The 23220-nt window shown below is 44.7% G+C and overlaps 1 protein-coding gene across 1 annotated transcript in view; it reads right to left on the bottom strand.

Annotated features, from left to right (window-relative positions):
- Positions 1-6249: 6249 nt before the first annotated feature.
- ACSL1 (acyl-CoA synthetase long chain family member 1) overlaps positions 6250-23220 on the bottom strand; it is a gene marked incomplete at its 3' end in the record, with an annotated part of 43466 nt that continues 26495 nt past the window's right edge. Inside the window, 16 exon segments of the mRNA XM_079726793.1 lie at positions 6250-6390; positions 6767-6838; positions 6946-7047; positions 8388-8531; positions 10625-10741; positions 11721-11809; positions 13650-13722; positions 14600-14695; positions 15551-15685; positions 17382-17516; positions 19145-19173; positions 19176-19221; positions 19294-19371; positions 20939-21012; positions 21530-21581; positions 21736-21768. Coding sequence (XP_079582919.1) covers positions 6250-6390; positions 6767-6838; positions 6946-7047; positions 8388-8531; positions 10625-10741; positions 11721-11809; positions 13650-13722; positions 14600-14695; positions 15551-15685; positions 17382-17516; positions 19145-19173; positions 19176-19221; positions 19294-19371; positions 20939-21012; positions 21530-21581; positions 21736-21768 — 1416 coding nt within the window.

Here is a 23220-nt window from a genome sequence, read left to right as displayed (position 1 = left end):
CCTCAGCCTGAAATACCTCTTCTGTGCTGCGGACTTTGCAATCTGTTGTCTCCTGACTCGTCTTCTGAGGCAGTGGCCCCCAACCTTTTTGGCACCAGGGACCCATGTCCTGGAAGCCGATTTTTCCATGGACGGGGTAGGGGAGGGGATGGTTCAGGCTATAACGTGAGCGATGGGGCGTGGCAGATGGAGCTCCGCTCCTCTCCTGCTGTGCGGCCCCGCCCCTAACAGGCTGCGGACTGGTGCCGGGGCTTGGGAACCCCTATTCCGAGGTACAGACTCGTATCTATCTTTACGTGGTTGTCCAGCAGGAACCTCAGATGGAAATTGCCCAAACCCAACCTCTTGATTCCCTTCCCAAAACCAACGCCCTGGGGTCTTCCCGTCTCGGTAAGTAAGGCTCCACCGTCCACCCAACGGTGCTCACCACCGAACCCTCCCTCTTCCTGATTCCCCACGTGACGGGCCCCACCTCCAGCTGCTTTCGACTGTCTTCTATCTCCACTGCCACCAACCTGGTTCAGGCTGCCTTACACAGGTAAGCCTGTCCTGACCGGGTTTCCGTGCTTCTCCTCTGACCCCTCTGCAGCCACCAGGAGGGGTTCATTCAGGGAGTGAACTCCTTGTCTCAAAACCCTTCACTGGTTTCCCCCCGAGAAACATCCAGGTTCCATTCTGGGCTGCAAGGCCTGGTAACCGGCCCTCCTCCTTCTCTAACTGCTTTCAGTTCCACTCTCCTGTGCTTATGAGGCCGCAGCCACACTGGCTTCCTTTCAGGGCCTGGACCAGAGTGAGCTCCTTCTCACCTCAGGGCCTTTGCACTCACTGCTTCTGCTATTGGAAACCTCTTTCTCCAGAGCTTTGCAAGGCTGGTTCCTTCTCATTCTTCAGGTCATCACCTCAAGTGTCACCTCCTCAAAGAGACCTTCTCTGACCCCAACACTTAAAATAGACCCTTGTGGCCCCTCGCCGAGACTTTACACGTTGTTTTCAAGGCACCCATTGCGATCTGAAGTTGTTCATTTGCTTTCCTGTTTACTGTCCATCTCTCTCGGCTAGAAAGTTAGCTGCCCCAGGGCAAGGATCTTGTCTGCTGTGCTCATTGCTGCGTCCCCATAGCACAGAACTGTGTCTGGCACTTAGCTGATGTTAGACACGGAATTATGGGTGGATCACCCACCTAACAGGGGTTTTGTGAGCATTAAATGAGAACATAAGTCAGAGTCCAGAACGCTAAGCATCACACCATGTAACCCCTCTGAGAATTTAAGAGTGCAGCATAGCTCACCACCCAGAGCGAGCCCACAGCCCCTTACAGCTGTTACTACCTCTGGAGCTGATTCCTAGGACGTCCACGGGACCTCAGGAACATGCCACAGGTCTGTGACCCAGCTCTGCACTTACTTTCCTCCTGAAATAGAGCAGCAGGTTCTACCTCACTTTTGGTCCTTGATGGATTCGGGGTTTCCAGCATCACAGAGGGCAACCATGTTTAATTTTTGATGATCCATGAACCAGAATAAAACTGGGAAGTGGTACTAGCCTCTGCTATGACAAAGAACAATCATTAGGTAGGAATCAAAACCGTTTGAACCAAAGCTTAGAGGCATAACTGCTGGCACCAAGAAACAATCCAGTGACACATTTTGTCAGGTTACTGGCGCAGGCAGACAAGAAACCTCCACGGCGTGAAGGTGAAAGCTCAGTGTCCAGAGGCAGACTGCCCAGCTCCAACTCTGTTCAGTGTATGACCCTGACCCAAGTCATGTGCCTCAATTTCCTCACTATGATGGGGACACCAGGAGCATTTGGCTCAGAGGGTTGCAAACATGAAAAGGTCACCTGTGTAAGATGCTCAGAAGAGTGCCGGGCACGTGGCAACACTCAACACATTTTAGTTCTTCTTCTTCTTCTTCTTCTTCCGAGTAATCTAAAAAGCAGAAATGAGGCAAAAATACTTTAACTACCAAATGCCAAATATACTTAAAAACAAACTGTTTTTCTGAGTTTAGACACAGAGTGAGGGTGTGTCAGAGCTGGACCTGCGGGGAGGGCAAGGTGAACCCTCAGGGCAGCAGGGTCACTGCTGCCGGATTGAGACAGAGACCCCTGGGCTTGACGTGTGGTTTTGATTTGGGGGATGGAGTGCCATTGTACATAGTGCACCATGAAAGTTAAGAATTGGAAACAGTGTTTAGGGGTTAATACCCAGAATATATAAAGAACTACTACTGCTCGATAACAAAAACCAATTTTTTTAAATGGGCAAAGGACACTTCTCCAAGGAAGATACACAAGTGACCAATAAGCACACGAAAGGAAGCTCGATCTCATCAGCATTAGGGAAATGCAAATCAAAACCACAATGGGATACCACTTCACACCCATTAGGATGGGCGTTATCAAAAAAAGAAAGAAGAAAACAGAAAGTAAAGTGAGGATGTGGAGCAACAAAGGCCCAATGCAGCCAAAATTAATTAATTAATTAATTAATTAATTAATTTTTTTTAAAAAAGAGAGAGACTTCACCTTCCAATGCAGAGAGTGCGGGTTCGATCCCTGGTCGGGGAGCTAAGATCCCACATGCCTTGTGGCCAAAACCAAAACATAAAAACAGAAGCACTATTGTAACAAATTCAATAAAGACTTTAAAAATGGTCCATATCAAAAAAAATCTAAAAAAGACAAAACAGGGTCTTCCCTGGTGACACAGTGGTTAAGAATCCACCTGCCAATGCAGGGGACGCAGGTTCAAGCCCTGGTCTGGGAAGATCCCACAGGCCGTGGAGCAACTAAGCCCGTGTGCCACAACTACTGAGCCTGCGCTCTAGAGCCCGTGAGCCACAACTACTGAGCCCGCATGCCTAGAGTCCGTGCTCTGCAACAAGAGAAGCCACCGCAATGAGAAGCCTGCACACTGCAACAAAGAGTAGCACCCGCTCGCCGCAACTAGAGAAAGACCGCGCGCAGCAACAAAGACCCAACGCAGCCAAAAATAAAAAGATAAACAAATTTATTAAAAAGACCAAAAAACAAATGAATAAACAAAATGTGGTGTAATTATACAAATATTATTCAGCTATAAAAAGTGAGAGACAACACGAATGGACCTCGAGGGCATTAAGTGAAATAAGCCAGACACAGAAGGACAAACACTGTACGATTCACTCATACGAGGCACCTAAAGTAGTCAGATTCAGAGACAGCAGAATGGTGGTGGCCAGGGGCTGGGGCGAGGAGGGAATGGGAGTTATTACTTAATGGGCAGAGCTTCAGTTTTGCAACATGAAAAGTTCTGGAGGTGGATGGCGGTGACGGTTGCACAACAGTGTGAATGCACTTAATGCCACTGAACTGTATGCTTAATAATGATGAAGATGATAAATCTTATGTGTATCTTACCAGAATTGTTTTTAAAAAGAAAACAAAACAAAACAGTGTTTCTATCAACCTCATTACAGAAGCTTGGTTCAAAATTTCAAATATTTGTCCAAATGAGAGTAATTTAACCAACACCCACCAGTTCCTAAGTCCTGTGCTGGGAGCCCAGGGAGGAGACAGAAAGATCACAGTTCCCGTGAGGGGACGAGAGCAAGAGGGCGCAGGGCAGAAAAAGACGACACGAGGAACTTAGTAACCTAACAAAAAAGGCAGACTGGACGAGGAGGCTTTTTTTTTTTTTTTAAGATTTTTTTGATGTCGACCATTTTTTTAAAAGTCTTTATTGAATTCGTTACAATATTGTTTCCGTTTTTTTTTTTAACTTATCTATTTTTGGCTGTGTTGGGTCTTTGTTGCTGCATATAGGCTTTCTCTAGTTGCGGCGAGTGGGGGCTACTCTTCGTTGCGGTGCGCGGGCTTCTCACTGCGGTGGCTTCTCTTGTTGCGGAGCACGGGCTCTAGAGTGCAGGCTCAGTATTTGTGGCAAGCGGGCTTCAGTAGTTATGGCTCAGGGGCTCTAGAGCACAGGCTCAGTAGTTGTGGTGCACATGGGCTTAGTTGCTCCGCGGCACATGGGATCTTCCCGGACCACGGCTCGAACCCGTGTCCCCTGCGTTGGCAGGTGGATTCTTAACCACTGCGCCACCAGGGAAGCCCTGCTCCTGTTTTATGTTTTGGTTTTTTGGCCCTGAGGCATGTAGGATCTCAGCTCCCCGACCGGGGCTTGAACCCAAACCCCCTGCACTGGAAGGTGGACCGCCAGGGAAGTCTCTTGGATGAGGAGTCTTACCAGAGAGGGGTGCACAGGGCTTGAGCTTTAGAGGAAGAAAGCAGACATCAGCACCCCAAACCCAAGACTGACGGGAAAGAGGACTGAAAACAGGCTACAGAAAAACTTAGGGGGTGATTAACTGAGACCTCTGGAAAAGAAAATCTTTAAAATGACAGCGTAGGGTAGCGATAGAGGAAAAGAAACAGTCGGCTGCTGTCAATGGGACACCTGCTCCGACAGTTCCACAGGGAGAGAATGACTAGTGAGGCCGAATGAAATCCACCCCAGGACCACCGACTGCAGCGATGCCTCCTACACTGTCGCTTTCCCCCCGAGAATTTGTACTTTCAAGGCTTTCTTTGCACACCAAGACTTTCTTCTCTGCAACACAGCAGGGCCATTGCTGGGAGCTGGCCGGGGCCCGGGGTCAGCAACTGGAAGTGTCCGGATGACTGTGTCCGAGGAGGCAGACCTGGGAGGGAGGAAAGACCTGGGAGGCCGAGGTCATTCTTGCTCTTCGCTTGTGCACATCAGAGGCCACGCCGAACGCGACACCTGACGCAAAGAGGGAGGCTTCACTCACTTGAAATGCAGAAATATTTATTTTGGTTTCCTTCATTGTTTTTGGAAATTCTGTTTTGGTTTATAAAACATAGAAATAGCCAACACTTACAGCAAACATTCAAAACCCCATTGTGACAAGTTATTGACTTCTTGTGCAATTAAGAACGCACGTATGAAGCTAGGCTACCAAATAGCGTTATTACAACGACAACTCTTTAGGGCAAACCCTGTTGTGCTTGTATAATACAGGTAGTCACATATCCACAAACAACTGCTTTCAACATATAAATGACAACTAAATTCAGTCACATGTGGCAAAGACTTGCAGTAAAGTGAAATGCTGTTAATTTCCCAAATTAACTTAAAAAAAAAATCTCTTGAGAAGTTAATCCCAGGAAATGAGTTTTCCAGATTCCTATGTCTTAGAATTTTGGCTTGTCAAATACATTTCATAGAAGTCAGGTAGCAATGATAGAAGAGCATTTATTAATTACCGTCCATTTCAATAAGTACCCAAGTGCATCCACTCCCTTAATATTTTTAAAGACATGCCTTGCCTGAGAGTTTATTCTGGGGAAAAAAAGCCACTTAATCACAACGTACTCTTCTGATATGAAAACCACATTAAAAACCATCACAGACAGAGCGACGGGTTCAGTGAAGATAAAGTGGACGGTTCTTCAGGCGTCACAGTTGAACATGGCTGATCCAGGTAATTGTTTCCTTGTTGAAATGCTTGTCTTCACTGCAGAGTCTAAGGCAGATTTTAAAATAACCCCTGGGAAGGGACGGAGGGAGGGAATCGGGTCTGGAGAAGAGGGTCAGCGAATGTTCCGCTCTGTGGACGCCGAATCCACCCGCTCTGGTGAGCGGCCGCCCGTCCATGCCTGCGCTGTTCTGAGTTAGGACCACCCTCTGCTCCGACAGGGGTGACGGGTTAATCAGAAGGGTCACGTGAGATGGGGAGGGGACGGTGGCAGGGATTAAAAAAAAAACCTCTGGTCCACTTGCGACCTCCTGCAGCTGGGACAGTTCTTGTTTATAAGGGACGGTCCCCTCCAGTGCACGGGACTCTTCAGAGCAGCAGACACCTGCAGAATTTGCAGCAAGTAGCAGACATCTCAGAAATAGCAAAGTCCTAACCACTTGGTTAGCAAAAAAGGGAGACAAGTTTTCACCCTCTTTTTAAACTGAGGAAGTCGTAAATAACTTAGCACATTTATAGTTTCCCCTTTACAATTTTTTTAAGGCTCATTTTGGAAATTGTATATCACCGTGAACATGGTCTGCAATGCGAGGTGACCATAAGGCAGTGTTCCATTCCCTCTAAGCTTCCTATGACGAGAATCTGAACGCATGAGGCATACAAAGACGCTCCTTCCCTATTTGCTGTTGTCAAAACTACCCACTGAGGCCATGGGCGGGAGAAGACCGCAGAGGCATACGGCCTCTTCCCAGCTTCCTTCCTCGCATTAGATTTTGATGGTGGAATAAAGTTCATCGATCTGTGACCTGAAATAATTCCGAAGCTCTGGCCTTTTAGCCTTCATCGTTGGGGTCAGAAGGCCGTTGTCGACAGAGAATAATTCAGGGTGGAGACAAATACCTTTGACCTGCAAAGAAACCAGGCAGTCAAAGGAGGGAAGGAGAACGGAGGCCACCTGAGTCTAAAAAGCACTTAAGCTTCCCAAGGGATAAAGACCCTTCTGGGTGATTCAAGCCAGCCTCTCAGGCCAGGTCCCGCTGCACTGTCTCAGCAAAGGGCAGTGGCCTCTTGTCAGTACAGAATCAGGATTGTAGCCTGACCTCCAGGAAGAGAATTCATACCCTTGGTAACAAAAATCCCCTGCCCTGCCAAACCACTCCACTATCCCTTCCACACAGATGTCTTTACATCACCTCATCCTCTTCTATCATATATTCACAAAAAACATCCTCCAGTCAGAAACCCGTTTTGCAGGAATTCATACACTTGGATGCAAGTCTTACCTGTTCAAATGGTTTTAGGCCAGCATCCTGCCCAAGTCTCACCATGTCTTCCAGAACAGCTTTTTGGACACCCTAATAAGGCAAGAAAAGTAAGATCCTTACTCCCGTGGCAGGAGTCCCTGAACTTTCACTTAATGCAAAGGGCGGGTCAGGAGTAGGCTGCACACTTCGGAACCTACCTTGCTTCTGCACAGCTCTTCAAAGGAGCCTTCAAAGCCTCTCTTCCGAGCCCAGGGACCTACCGTCTCAATGTCTGGTACCACAATTGCTATGAGAAATGCCTTTAACAGAGACAAGTTAAGTTATTAAAGGGCTTGATCCAGATGCTCTAAAATTGTGGTTCTTTATTATCTGCAGCCTGGGCCCCTGGGAGAATCTGATGGGAGTTACAGATCCTCTTTTCAGAGCATGTTACCAGCCCCAGAGTCCGTGGGGCCCAGGTTAACTCCTGCCTCTGCAATATAGACAGTGTTGGGGATTTTGCAATAAATGTTTTAAAAGAACCATTGGAAATAAAAACCTAATAAAACCCTAATTTTTACTTACTCTTATATATATTTTTAAAAATAAAACAGGGTCAAATAAGCAAACAAGGGGATAGATATCAGATAACTGCTTTATAAAAAGAGAAAATGTATGCAGATTCATTTAGAAAAAACTCTAATACCTCATTCTTTACAATTTATTTATTTATTTATTTATTTATTTAATTTTTTTTTCGGTATGCGGGCCTCTCACTGTTGTGGCCTCCCCCGTTGTGGAGCACAGGCTCTGGACGCGCAGGCTCAACAGCCATGGCCTACGGGCCTAGCCGCTCCACGGCATGTGGGATCCTCCCGGACCGGGGCACGAACCCGTGTCCCCTGCATCGGCAGGCGGACTCTCAACAACTGCGCCACCAGGGAAGCCCTCTTTACAATTTAGTGACAACGAAACTAAATAAAAATTAGAGGCATGGGTATGATTCCAGGTCGAAGAAAAATAGGTGCACTCTTGAAGAAATAGGTTCACTTTCTTATAAGAAAATATTCTTCCAAAATTATTTGAAAATTTCAAGATTTGTAGAAATATTAACCCTCAGGAAACCAGACACCCTCCTCTTCCTTCCCACCATCTGTCCAAAATTTTAGCAAAGGATGTTTCATTGCAATACTGATGTTGGTTTTCGACTTTAAGATATGTTGGCTCACAACCACCATTTGCTCAAAAATGACGTAGGAGACATATCATAAATAAGTTGGGTTTAATATGTTTGAAAATTCTAAACTTTCTTATAACCTGTATATCAATATTTCCCCTCATAATTAAATTAGAAGCTTATTTTACCCACTCCCTTGGTATCCCTATCCAACTTCCCTTGGTAATATGAAATTAGAGAAAAAACTTTTCTGGATAAGAATTGCCAAGAATAAGAGGTACATATTTCCAGTTACAAAATAGATGAAAAAAAAAAAAAGAAATGCCAAGCAGTAAAAACTAGCAACATGTTGATAATATTCCAGCACATAAGGCATGAAAGTCAACTCACACCCATCGCAAACTTCCCATCACACTGAAAGGCCCTGGACTTCTAGGCCCAGGCCACGCCGGCCACAGAATTCATGGCTGGGGCAGTGCGTACCTGTAAGCTCTCTCCGTGGACAAACACCTGAGCGACAGGTTCACTTCGCTGGTAGATGTTTTCAATCTTCTCTGGAGCTATGTACTCTCCTTGTGCCAGTTTAAAGATGTGCTTTTTCCTGTCGATGATCTTCAAGGTGCCATTCTGTTTGGAGGGCGGGGAGCGGCCTATGAGCAGGTCCAGCAGCTGCTTTCCCCTCAGCAGCAGGCATTTCCTGTACACTATCACTTAATCCTAATAACCTCTGGCAGGGGTCAGCTGTTAACCCATTTTGCAGAGAGGCAAACTGAGGCTTAGAGAGATTATGTAACCTCCCCCAGGCCACTGAGCAGAGTAGAGAGACAGAGAAGGGACTTGGGAGCCCCCCTCACTCCCAGCCAACCAGAGCACCCCACTTGCTCCCTTCAGCTCAGCAAGCTTCACTTTGTCTCATATATGAATTGGCCGCTCGATGGGGTAAAGGTCCTCGAGAGCAGAGACGCGCTCATCCTCCCACAGGGCTCTGCGCAGAGCAGGGGCTGCAGAGGCAGCAGCTCACTCCCCTCTGTCCCTGTTCCAGGGCGGGGGCAGGAGGGGGTGTCAGCTGCCCCCATGATGACTGTGGGGATGCGAGAATCTCCAGACCAGACTCTCCAAATGCCAGTAGCTCCCACCTCCCCATCTCCCGTAAACAAAACCCCCATCCCCACCCGAGGCCACTCTCTCGCTTCGGAGAGTCATCCACTGGAAAGTTCTCTCAGCCCACATCAGTTTTCCTCCGTTTCCAAAAGGAGCCGACTGAGGTCCAGGGAGATTATGAGATGTGCTCCTTAGAGACATAGTCAGAATTAGAACGGATACTTCATCCCTCCTGAGTCTGGAAAGAGGGACTTAATTTATTTCTAAATAGCCTGGGTGGACTTGCCCGGTGGTCCAGTGGGTAGGATTCCAAGCTCCCAATGTAGGGGGTCTGGGTTCAATCCCTGGTTGGGGAACTAAATCCTGTATGCATGCCACAACTGAGAGTCCACAGGCTGCAACTAAAGATCCCACATGCTGCAACTAAGACCCAGCGTAGCCAAAATAAATCAATAATAAATAAATAAATAAATATTAAGAAAAAGAAAAAAAAGAACCACAGTGAAGTACCATAATGTCTATGAAAAAAATAAATAGCTTGGGTACTCTGAAATTAATTGGGGGGGGTATTTTTCAAAACAATAAAAATTTCGGAGTATAAAGCACCATAAAAGAGGGCAGACAGCAGAAGCAAGAAAACTACAATCCTGCAACCTGTGGAACAAAAACCACATTCACAGAAAGATAGACAAGATGAAAGGCAGAGGGCTATGTATCAGATGAAGGAACAAGATAAAACCCCAGAAAAACAACTAAATGAAGTGGAGATAGGCAACCTTCCAGAAAAAGAATTCACAATAATGATAGTGAAGATGATCCAGGACCTCGGAAAAAGAATGGAGGCAAAGATCAAGAAGATGCAAGAAATGTTTAACAAAGACCTAGAAGAATTAAAGAACAAACAAACAGAGATGAGCAATACAATAACTGAAATGAAAACTACATTAGAAGGAATCAATAGTAGAATAACTGAGGCAGAAGAACAGGTAAGTGACCTGGAAGACAGAATGGTGGAATTCACTGCTGCGGAACAGAATAAAGAAAAAAGAATGAAAAGAAATGAAGACAGCCTAAGGGACCTCTGGGACAACATTAAACGCAACAACATTTGCATTACAAGGGTCCCAGTAGGAGAAGAGAGAGAGAAAGGACCAGAGAAAATATCTGCAGAGATTATAGTCGAAAACTTCCCTAACGTGGGAAAGGAAATAGCCACCCAAGTCCAGGAAGCGCTACGAGTCCCATACAGGATAAACCCAAGGAGAAACACGCCAAGACACATAGTAATCAAATTGGCAAAAATTAAAGACAAAGAAAAATTATTGAAAGCAGCAAGGGAAAAACGACAAATAACATACAAGGGAACTCCCATAAGGTTAACAGCTGCTTTCTCAGCAGAAATTCTACAAGCCAGAAGGGAGTGGCATGATATACTTAAAGTGATGAAAGGGAAGAACCTACAACCAAGATTACTCTACCTGGCAAGGATCTCATTCAGATTTGAAAGTTAGGGTGCCAGTTTTAACTTTTTCAAAGTTAGGGTGCCACTGCAACGTGGGTTTTTTTTCTTCCCTATGGTGGAACAAAAGCGTCTGTGAACAGGGGAGGGGACCACTTACTGGTAACCACTTTCCAATGTCCCCTGTGTGCAACCAGCCGTCTTTATCCAGAGCTTCTGCTGTGTTTGCTGGGTCCTTTAAGTAGCCTTGAAATACATTAGCCCCTTTCACACACACCTGAGGGAAAAAGATCGGGAGGGAGGCGTGGGAGTTGGAAGAAGGTGGATGAAAGGTACAAACATCCAGTTATAAGATAAATAAGGACCAGAGGTGTCACGTACAGCATGGCGACTACAGTTAGCACAGCCATATGGAAGATTTTAAAGTTGTTGAGAGAGCAGATCTTAAAGAGTTCTCAACACAAGGGAAAAAACCACATTTCTTCTTTTTTTTGTATCTATATGAGATGATGGATGTTTACTAAACTCACTGCGGTGATCATTTCACAATATATGTGAGTCAAATCATGATGCTGTACACCTTAAACTCCCACCGTGCTGGATGTCAATTATATCTCAACAAAACTGGAGGGGGGAAAAGATGATCTGTTAAGAGCACTGACTGGGGCTTCTCCAGAGAAAACTCGTGTGTGTGTGTGAAAACTCGCGTGTGTGTGTGTGTGTGTGTGTGTGTGTGTCTCCCAGCCTTTAGCCAGACCCTGAATGCCAGATGCAGAGGGAGCTACCAGAGCCCCGCTGGCATCGTGGCGGCACCTCCAACCCCTCACTCCCCTTCCATAATGGCCTTGGCTGCAGTCAAGTTCCAGGACTCACGCTCACCCTAGGCTCTGGATCAGAGCTGCTGGAAAACCCCAAAGGGGGTGAAATCCCAAAGCAATCTGGCCTTCCTTCCTCTAGCCAGTAGCTCACTAACAGGCATGGAGGGCAATGAGCAGACAGGACTTCAGGCCCTGGAGCCTCGGTACCCTCCTGGGCCCACGGCCCCATCGTGGCTGGCAGCAGAAGGCAGGCATTAGTGCCCCCCACCTCCCTACCCGCCCTGCGAGTTAGGCATAAATGTACCGTCAAAAAGAAGGCTGTGTGACTCAGGGTCACCAGCAACACCAAGCTCAGTGGCTTTACGCGCTGTGGTGCTGAGAGGTGGCCGGTTACTGGAGGAGCCCACAGTGAGGGGGTGACTGCGGGATTTCACTCACCTCGCCCTCACCCTTGGCAGCCATGTAATTCATTTCTTCCACATCGACGAGCTTTACAATGTTGCAAGGCATTGGGGCACCAACATGGCCTGTATATCAAATAAAAGATGATCACTCCTACTGTGACTACCGGTATCCTTAGGACAGATCACTTTTATCACAAACATGCCCACTCACGATGAGAACAGAGGGTATAAACCTCTGGTTTCGGCAATCACAGCCTGTCTCCCCCTGGTAAATTACAGAGTTTATTCCTAGAAAAGAGACAAAGACATTCAAAAGTCTCTTAGGGAGCTTTCCCAAGTCTGATGCTCCAAATTATTTTTCAAAGTATAAATGATCTGGCTGCTCATTTTCAGGGCTTCTTTGAACACCTGGAAGCAGGTTTCCTGAAACTTTCACCTAGGAAGGTTCCTATGATCTGATGGCCCTGCTCTCCCTCATACAGACGTAACGTCCCCGTTCTCTATAAGAACAGACCTTGACAGGTCCGATGGTTCTGACCAATACAGCCTTATTCCCTTGATTATAAACGAACATGTTTTACATGTAAGTTTATGAAGACAGGACAGGGATTCTTTTCACAGCTCACTTAACTCTCTTGCCAAAGGGTGCTAGGACTGGGTTCTTTTCCCAAAACAAAAATAACAGATATTAGACTAAGTTTTAAGAGTATCACAAATCATTCTTCCTATGTTTTGATAATTTTAGCTTAAAGAAGTCACTATTCAAATTCTCTAGCCGGTAAGGACCAGGAGTTAAAAATTAAACAAACAGGGACTTCCCTGGTGGCGCAGTGGTTAAGAATCCACCTGCCAATGCAGAGGACAGGGGTTCGATCCCTGGTCCGGGGAGATTCCATGTGCCGCGGAGCAACTAAGCCTGTGTGCCACAACTACCGAGCCTGCGCTCTAGAGCCCATGAGCCACAACTACTGAGCCCATGTGCCACAACTACTGAAGCCCATGTGCCTAGAGCCCGTGCTCCACAACAAGAGAAGCCACCGCAATGAGAAGCCCATGCACCACAATGAAGAGTAGCCCCTGCTCGCCACAACTAGAGAAAGACCGCACACAGCAACGAAGACCCAACGCAGCCAAAAATAAATAAATAAATTTATTTAAAAAAAAAATTAAACAAACACCATGAAAAAGGTTCACAGACTGTTAGTGCCAATCGCAGCGGAATTATGCTACTAGAAAGTGCTTGATACTAGAATCTATGTCACTAGATGCTCATATGTGTAAAACAGCAAACAAATCACAGAATTTATTTATCACAGTGTAGAATACACTGCCGGTGTAGGACAGGGGAAAGCATAGAAGTTTTGTGGTCAGACCTGGGTTGGAATCCTGGCTCCAAAACATAAAGCCGTGTAAATTCTTATACATTACTGACATGCTTTTTAGCCAACAATCAATCGTGTCCTTGCAGAGGTTAACAGGGCTTCTCTCACAGGGATGCTGGGATGAAGCACATATAATATGCATCATCAACTCCTGATGCAAAACACCTCATGCAGGACAGTTTGTCCTCCTCTGTTTTTCCCTTTTGGGACAAAGGACTTGTGTTTATTTCTGTCTGGAGTCTCTGGAAATTTAATTAAAATTTACCAGCAAATACTTAGGCCCCAATCAATTCCTGGAAAGCTCTGTTGGGCCAAACGTTCTGAACCTGGAATAAAGAGCACCATCTCTAGATGTGAGCTTCAGGATCTATGTAAGTCTCTGTTGCCACCCACCCAGGTTGACAGTCAGAGCCTCGAAGTCACATCCCACTCTGCCACAGGGCCCTCTGGTTTCCAAGATTGTTGACCCCAAGGCCTAATCATCAGAGACAGAGCACTTGTTTAGGTTGGTTTATTAACCCAGTTCCAGTAATTCCAATGCCCAAAGTAAGATCCCAGTAAGGAAAGTCCTGCCATCATACCTGCGGTCCAGTCCCCAGGCACAGTCAGGCAGCACCCGGCAGTGCACTCGGTCTGTCCATAGCCTTCGTAGAACTGGGTCACCAAGAGACGGGACAGGAAGAGAGGGGCACAGTCACACCTCTGCTGCAAGTGCTCAGTAACTAAGCTCCTCTAGCTCGTTTGGTAACCTCAGCCGATACACTACAACACGCTTTATTACAGCACCCAACGTATTCACCCACATAGGAGACAACGTCATTCACAGGTCACGCCGTGCACCACCTGCCCAGGGACTCACTCGCTCCGTCGGCTCGGCTACTTATCACCCAGGCTCTGCTGGCTCCTCCTCCCCTTTAAGAAAGGGTCTCTGCATGCTTTGCAGGTCGCCTTATCACTTACTGCCAACCCCCATGCCCTCACACCTGATCTAAAGGCATCTTTTGTGCCTTACCCTAGAGAAAATTACCCAGTGGTAGACACAAACGCATATTCTGCCTGGGGTAAAAGATATATACAGGCATACCTCATTTTATTCGCTTTGCAGATACTGCGTTTCTTACGAATTGGAGGTTTGTGGCAACGCTGCGTTGTCAGATGACGGTTAGCAATGAAGTATTTTTAAATTAAGATATATACATTGCTTTTTAGACATAATACTATTGCACACTTAACAGACTACAGACTAGTGTAAACATTACTTTTATATGCACCGGGAAACCAAAAAGTTCACGTGACTGGCTTTACTGCGTTATTGGCTTTGTTGCAATATTGGCTTTATTGCAGTGGTCTGGAACTGAACCTGCAGTATCTCCGAGGTGTGCCTATACCCCTTTCTCCAAGCAATCTAGGAATAACATGATCTTAACAAAAATACAGCACACGGAGGAGAAGAAGAGTGCCTTTTGGAAAGCAGACTCCTGGGCATGACTCGGTCCGAGCCCAGAGGGAGGTGCGGAGGGAGGCACCTCACCTGGCAGCCCAGCGCGGCTCTCAGGAAGGTCAGCACGGTGGCGGACACGGGCGCTGCTCCTGTGATCATCAGCCGTACTTTTCCTCCCAGGCTCGACTTGCAAGGCAGGGAGAGGGGAGAGGGTGAAGGGGCAAGTGACTGGAAGGTGGCGGGCTTCTCAAAGATTCCTTCTGGGAGCCCCAGTACTCTAACCCACCAGCTCCTTGTCTGCAGGCTGCACAGAACTCACTGCGCCCAACGACGCACAGGCACCCCAAGGGGGACACCTGACTGGAGTTTGGTTCCACCCGAAACCACTCCATTCACTCTCAACAGGTGTGGAAAATAAAGCAACACCTCTATACCTGCAGGTGTTTTAAGGAATTAGAACAAGAGTGTCATGGGTTTATGGCAACCACCACCTTCTGGGGGACATAATATTATTCCGTATTCTTTATTATTCCGTATTCTTTATCTTTATTCTGATAAAGAATACCTCAAGAGTTCCAGAACGGTAAAACAAAATGGAGAATCAGAAAGGCTATGCTACCTGATTCATTTTCTGCCCTGGATAGCTAAACACTGTTCAGACTTATCTTTGACACTGAGGTTTTGCTAATGGCTTTGTCCTTAGTTTTTAGAAATGTGCCAGAAATTCTCCCTCTTACCTTCTCTTTTAAAAACAGCCCTCACACAATATAGGGGTAGGGGATTAAGAGGTACAAACTATTAGGTATAAAATAAGCTACAAAGATACATTGCACAACATGGGGAATATAGCCAATATTTTATAATAGCTATAAATGGAGTATAATCTTTAAAAATTGTGAATTACTATATTGTACACCTGTAACTTATATAATATTGTACATCAACTATACTTCAATTGAAAAAAAAAAAAGAGCCCTCACAGAAAGTTTGAAACGCAAAGGAGTTTACATGACAAATAACCGTTGTGAGTCAATGTGCTACCTGTATTTTGTGGAAGATCAACTTATCCCACAGGCTGTTGTTTCTAATGATGCCACTGCGAAGCTCGGCTTCTTTCCTCTTGGAGGCAAAGTCCAACAGCCATCGCTTCAGCGTGGTGTTTGCCTGAGCAAAAATCTAATAAGTCAAGAAGCAAGAAGGTTTCACAATAAGTAGGATGGCGAGATAATAAGTCAGATAATAACAAGTGTCAAAGAAAATGTAGAGAAATTGGAACCCTCATACACTGCTGGTGGGAATGTAAAATGGTGCAGCTGCTTTAGAAAATAGACCGGCGGTTCCTCAGTTAAACACAGAGTTACTGTATGACTAGCAATTCTGCTCCTAGGCACATACCCGAGAGAATGAAAACACATGTCCACACAGCCTCTTGCCCGTGAATGTTCACAGCAGCATTATTCATAATAGCCAAAAAGTGGAAACAACCCAAATGCCCATCAATGGATGGATGGATAAATAAAATGTGTTGTATCCATGCAGTGGAATATTATTTGGCCATTAAAAGGAATGAAGTATGGATGCATGCTATGACATGGATGGACCTTGAAAGCATACTAAGCAAAAGAAGCCAGCAACAAAAGAATATTGCATGATTCCATTCGCATGAAAATCCAGAATAGGGAAATCTATAGATTCAGAAAGTAGATGAGTTTTTTGGGGGGTGGAGGGAGGTAGCCGGGTGGAGTATGATACCACATTCTTTTTGAGGTGATAAAAATGTTCTAAAATGGACTGTGATAATGGTTGCAGAACTCTGTGAATGTACTAAAATCCTTTGAATTGTACACTTAATGGGTGAATTGCATGTAATGTGAATTATATCTCAATAAAGCTGTTTTATAGTTTTTTAAAAAAGAACTATTAAGAAAATGAGAAGGTTGGCACCTCCCTTGTGGCACAGTGGTTAAGAACCTGCCTGACAATGCAGGGGACACAGGTTCGATCCCTGGTCTGGAAGATTCCACATGCCGCAGAGCAACTAAGCCCATGCGCCACAACTACTGAGCCTGCACTTTACAGCTCGCGTGCCACAACTACTGAACCCATGTGCCACAACTACTGAGCCTGCACGCCACAGCTACTGAAGCCCGTGTGCCTAGAGCCCATGCTCCACAACAAGAGAAGCCACCACAATGAGAAGCCTGTGCACCACAGCAAAGAGTAGCCCCCGCTTGTCGCAACTAGAGAAAGCCCGTGGGCAGCAACAAAGACCCAATGCAGCCAAAAATAAATAAATTTAAAAAAAATGAGAAGGTTCTCATAGATGACGAAAGCCATGTCTCAAAATAAAGAGTATTAGAACCACCCAGTCCAAATTCATTCTGGAGACTGCTCACACCACATGGGGTTCTGCCCCAGCTGTGGGGTCCGTGCTCTAAAGGCTCACCACCTCCTCTTGGTCCCTGGCTTGGTTTAGTCACGTCTCTCAGGGTGGCTAAGTAAGTAATATTTTTCATGCAGTGGAGCTTTACAATTTATAAAGCCTTTTCATATGATGTAATTAGCATCTTTATGAGATGGAGGAGGTAATAGTCCACTGTAAAGATGAGAAAACAGAGGCTCAAAGAGTTTATCGTGAAAATAAAACCACCTCCACCTCACACCTGTATTGTGCCCTCCAGTTTACGAGGTGTGTCCATAGGCGCTTTCTCTTATAACCCTCACTCACAGCTCTGGGAGGTAAACGCACTCAGGTTTCTTAGCAGAGGGGTAAACTGCAGTCCCTCGAGAGAGTAAGGGCAGTGGCCATGGTCACACACAGTCTTGGACTCAAGGTCCGGAGCTCTGCCCCTGCTCTTCGCTTGGCACTTACTCGGTCAAATATCCGGTTCAGCAGTCTGGGGACCACAGGGAAGATGGTAGGTTGAAGGGTCTTGAGATCATCCATAAGCAGCCTGATATCTCCTTGGAAAAATCCTATTTTAGCTCCGTGACTCAGCATCACACACTAGAGAGGTAAACAGAAATATCCAACATGTCATCATTGCAGCAGGGATTACACAACACACACAGACACACAAGGCTCCAGTTTTAGCATTTCAGACCAGCTTCCAGAAATCATAAAGTTCCTAAATGTAGGGAGCTTTTAAAACAATGTTCTTGTGTCCTTGGGTCCTTGTACAACACGGGAATGTGGCATTGCTTTTGCTTACCCTGAAGATAAAGGGACTAGTAAGAAACCAGTGAATGTGGTTTTCAGTGATGATCAGAGAGGTTCTGCTATTTTAGCTTCAATAATAAATATTTGCTGAATGAATGACATGGTATTCGATAACCCAAGTATTTTTAGCCTTCCAGAAACTTTAGGTCTAACTTATTCTCATCAAAAAAACTTAGCTACTTGCCTTAGCTTTTTAAAGTCTCATCTCTTCTATTTGAATCTAACTAAAAAATTCTGAGTAGTCAGAATATGCTGAGGCTGAGGCACTAGGCCATCTATACCACAGCAGTTTGCATTCGGCTATAACCTAGTGCCTGCATTTTTTCCTGTCTGATGCAAGCTGCACTGGCAAGCCACAGGCACTTGACAAAGAGTCTGCCTGTTTTAAATTTTAAAAAGAAAGAGAGATTCAAGAGATGATGCAACGGAAGTACAAACGGTCTCAGGCTTGAAAGCAGAAACAACTAGAAAGGTTCATTGTTTAAAAATTAAAGCTCGGAGGTTTCTGTTCAGTGTGGCCTGCCTCCTGGGAACACTTTGAAAACTAGTTAGGTACTTACGGTCCACTGTCAACATGTCTGCAATCACTCTGTAAACTCACAAGGTCTCCTGAGGCATGCAGGAGACACAAGTATCAGATGGAAGATCCTTGATCCTTTGGGGGAAGTGAATCCTACAGGGCGGCAGCTAGTCAAAGGGCTGGGATTTTATCAGCCACCCCTCTCTCTCTAATACTTGCCCAGTACCTGCAACCCAGCTGGTGCTCCGTGAACATTCATTAAATGAATGAGCAGTGCTCACTGTTTCTCTTATAAGCATACAATCCAAAACTGTCCAAGAAGGAAAAAAGATGGTTCTTGGTCAGTTTTTAAATTAGGCACACACTCGTGTATGAGGAGCTCAGGCAGAGGTCAGCTGAAGATCATCCCGCTTTGCCAAAGGCACTTGGAATATTGCTGAAAAAATGAGCCTGAAGTCAACTTGTGCCTTACGAACAAGCACAGTCAAAAATAGAGACTTCTGGGACTTACGTGGTGGTCCAGTGGTTAGGACTCCGCACCTTCCACTGCAGAGAGTACGGGTTCGATCCCTGGTCGGGGTACTAAGATCCCACAAGCCGCATGGCGTGGCCAAAAAAAAAAAAAAAAAATAGAGACTTCTTACAGAACTGAAGCCTCACCAGCCTTTGTGGGATGGTATTCATAAAAATTCTACATTCACAGCTCATCTTTCTGAATTCATGTCCATATTCATGTCCTTCAAAAGTCTGAGCTTCCAATTTTAAAATGAGTATTAAAGTTCAAGTATCTGGACGCAGAAAAAAAATTAGACTCTTAAATAATTAGCTCAATTTCTAAAATGGGCCTGAGCAAAGAACTCTCTACATAGAGGACAGTCTGCACACTCAAACTTATCTGCATGAACCACTCATGCCTGTGTGCGATGGTAAAAATGAAGTGTCTGTGTCACTGGCATTCAAGACAACTGCTTTCTGTAAAACACAACAACTGAGCAGAAGACAACCAAACGCATGTGCACAAACAAAATAAAAGTCGGTGCCTACCTCTACGACCTTCTCAAACATGTGGGCAAGAGGCAAGAAAGAGATCAAAGTGTCGTCCGAGGAAGGAGTGAATGCACCCTGGGAAGCAAAGACACCAGGCAGGCAGAAAAGCATTACAATTTCCAGGAAGTTTCCAGTTTATCATTATAAATTACGAATTATTAATCTCAAGATTAACATTAACTGTAAACATTTACTGCAATGATTCATGAATTTTAAGTTTTCTTTGAAGGTCAGTAAGGAAATTAAAATTTCACTTGGTAAGGTACTAAATGTTGAACTCTGTTTAGAAAGTATATACCAAAAGGATTAAGAAAGTGTAAGTATAAGTGAAAGTGAGATCGAGCTTCTGCAGTCGCCAAAGGTGCCCATTCCCCCAAACCATTAAGCATAGGCTCCTACCACAAAAAGTAGACCGTAGGGAGCCCTCCCAGAGACATGTAATTTGCAAAAGCAAATTATGTAAAAGTGTGCAAAGGATATGAGGGAAAGGCATTCATTATATTATTCAATAAGTACTTTTTTAAAAGGCAAGTTTGAAAGAGACTTTGGTGTTACAGACTGAATTGTGACCACCCCCCTCAAAGTCATATGTTAAAGCCCTAGCCCCCAAAGTGACTGTATTTGGAGACAGGGAAGGTCATTAAGGTTAAATGAGGTCATGAGGGTGGGGCCCTGATCCAATAAGGCTGGTGCCCTTGTAAGAACAGGAAGAAACACCAGAAACCTCTCTCTTGTTCTCGGTATGCAAACAGAGGAGAGGTCAGGGAGAGGGGTGGTGAGGAGCCTGCGGTCTACAAGCCAAGGGAGCCTTCACCAGACCCAAACCTGCTGGCACCTTGATCATGGACTTCTACCCTCCAAAACTGTGAGAAAATACATGTCTGTTGTTTAAGCCATCCAGTCTGTGTTATTTTGTTGCGGCAGCCCAGGCAGACTAAGATACTTACAAAGCAAACTTTAAGGTTATAGGAAATAACTAAAGTTTGAGGCTTTAATCCTTCTTATAAAGTGGAAGCCAAATCAAATCAAGCATAATAAATAATAAAAACAATAGTAATCCAAAAAACCTTCAGCAGCATTTAACATTTCTTTGTCAACTTAAAGAAATTAATTCTTTTCCATACTAAAATAGGAGATAAAAACAAGAGAGTCAGTTCTTCTCTGTCCTTCCCTGGAAACATTTATAGAGCAGTATCCAAATAAAGTTTTACTATATAAAAGATGTAATAAATTCTATCTGTCAATTCATCTAAACAGTCACAGCAGGAGTTGGGGATTAGGTCCACAGTGAAAACTATTTGGGAGAAGGTGAATGTACGAAAGCTCAGACCTTATCTATATTTCAGACAGTGTTTCAAATACAGCCCATGCCTAACATGATAGTGGGGCTTTTACCACCTTCATTCTTTTTTTTTTTTTAATCTCTTTATTGGAGTATAATTGCTTTACAATGGTGTGTTAGTTTCTGCTTTATAACAAAGTGAATCAGTTATACATATACGTATGTTCCCATATCTCTTCCCTCTTGCATCTCCCTCCCTCCCACCCTCCCTATCCCACCCCTCTAGGTACCACCTTCATTCTTGAGGCCTGATGCCAACCAATGGATATGAAGAAAGATGACAATATCCCCAAAGTTTACCTCTGTTATTTTAACAAATGCTGAACAATCGCTCACTACATTTCGATGGGTGATCAGTGCTCCTTTGGGGTTGCCTGTGAACACATATGAACAGAACAAAGTTAGAGGACAGAAACTCCATCCAAGAATAATGGACATGACAGAAGCCCAGAAACCCCATATCATTAGAGCCTCTGATGCCTGTAGTGTGAGGTACACCCATGAAGGCCAAAAGTGAGTCACATTAAATTCCTGAGCAATCTGTAATCCTTTAAAATGAAACCTATTATTTTAAACCATCTTTACTAATATGGGCAAGTTTTAGAGGGTGTGTGTAGCAGTAAGAGAAGAAAATCCAGGGATTTTATTTCTGGAAACCATGGATACACTTTGTCCTAGCAAGACGGGTGATCCTACTGTGACCTTTCATAGATGTTTGAGGACATGCTCAGATTCTGGGAACATCTTATAGAGCTACCGTAAGACAGGCGTGAACACTTCTGTCTCTTCTGCTTCTAGTCCATCTATAGCTCGAATAAGTCATCCACAAGAAGAGGCAGGGAATATACACTTCCAGATACCACTCAGAAATAATTCCTTTTCAAAACTGACCTGTAGTGCCACTTGTGAAGCAAATTATTGCAATATCTTCAGGTGCTGGAGGCTACAACACATTAAAAAAAAAAGCCAGTATAAATCAGAATAGAATAGAAAACTTTAAGTCATAAGATATCACTCAAGATTTCTATTAGGCTCTGAGCTGACTAGACACGGAAGCTACACAGAGGCTGGGGCAGGGTCGCACATGGTGCACTCACCTTGGGCTTCCGTTTGTTGGCTCTTCCCAGGTCCTTAAAGAGAAGAGAAAAAAAAAATCTTAAATGGAAACATTTTCTAAATGTAAAGAATAAAAGTCACATCAAGTCAGTTCAAGCTGACTTTTCTATGGGATTCACTCACAGCTAACTCAAAGACAGCACAGATTTCAAATTAAATAAACTACAGCAATTTTAATTAACCTGAACCCAAATACTTACCCATTGCTCTAAGAAGCCATTTTCTGGTTGTTTTCTCTCTTATATAAAACTATATCGATGGCATTAGGACTGGCCTTTGAAATAGGATTTATTCAAGACAGGAATCAAAGTCTTTTACACGTTCTTCTGGTTTCCACTCCCCTTCCTATCACAGCCTTTAACAAAGCCTGGCTCTTCACTGTAATCAGAGAACCACAGCTGCTCTGGACCCTTCCAAAACCAGAGCTCAGCACAGATATGTGATCACCCAGTTCTGCAAAACTGACATCTTCAATCTGGAGAGAGAAAATCAGTCTCTGCCAGACTTCACTGGTGGCCATTCTGGAGAGGCTCAACTACCTGTACTCCCCACATGGAGCAGAGGAAGGATGGGGCACCTCTGATTATAAAACAGGCCACGACAGAAGCTCTAAGACCACTCTCGAATGGCTATGAAGGTTAAGAACGACAGATTCATTTCTGAGGTACGGCATTTCCCAAAGGCGGACTCCCAGTTACTACCAAGGGCTAATTCTGATGTTGTTATTTCATGAAGGTGTCTCCATGACCACTTTAATATCTATTAATTTTTTTAATGAACTATTTATATTCTTTTCCTATTAAAATTGAACAGCTTGAGTGAACATGTGGAATGAGCATGCCTAGAAATAAATGGAAATTAGATGGGTGGGCTCAGGGCTCAGTGAGTTTGTACCCAGCATACAGTTTTAAACAGTTTTTAATCCTAATCACACTTTAAATTATATATATAACAGACCGCTGATTAAAAATAGGAACACTGACATCCAAATGGAAATCAACTAAGAGTTAAAGTAGTGATAATTCCACCAATCTTTTTTCTAAAATAATCTTTATCAGATCCAAATTTCCACTCATCTTTTTAAAATTCTTACATTAACTTCTTAAGATCTCTAATTCTTCAAAAATTGATGTTAAGTAAAATAAAGCAAGTTATATGCAATTAGACTTTTAATGTATTAGAAAAAAATTATCCAGGGGCTTCCCTGGTGGCACAGTGGTTGAGAGTCCGCCTGCCAATGCAGGGGACATGGGTTTGTGCCCCGGTCCGGGAAGATCCCACATGCCGTGGAGGGGCTGGGCCCGTGAGCCATAGCCGCTGAGCCTGCGTGTCCGGAGCCTGTGCTCTGCAACGGGAGAGGCCACAACAGTGAGAGGCCCGCATACCGCAAAAAAAAAATAAATTAAAAAAAAATTATCCAAATTAGTCCATTATTTGCCAAGAGAGTTTCATAGCCTGAAGCCTGA

Source organism: Hyperoodon ampullatus (assembly GCF_949752795.1).
Source record: "Hyperoodon ampullatus genome assembly, chromosome: 20".
NCBI lineage: Eukaryota > Metazoa > Chordata > Mammalia > Artiodactyla > Ziphiidae > Hyperoodon > Hyperoodon ampullatus.
Note: the sequence above shows the minus strand (reverse complement) of the source record. Positions and strands in the feature narration are given on the sequence as shown.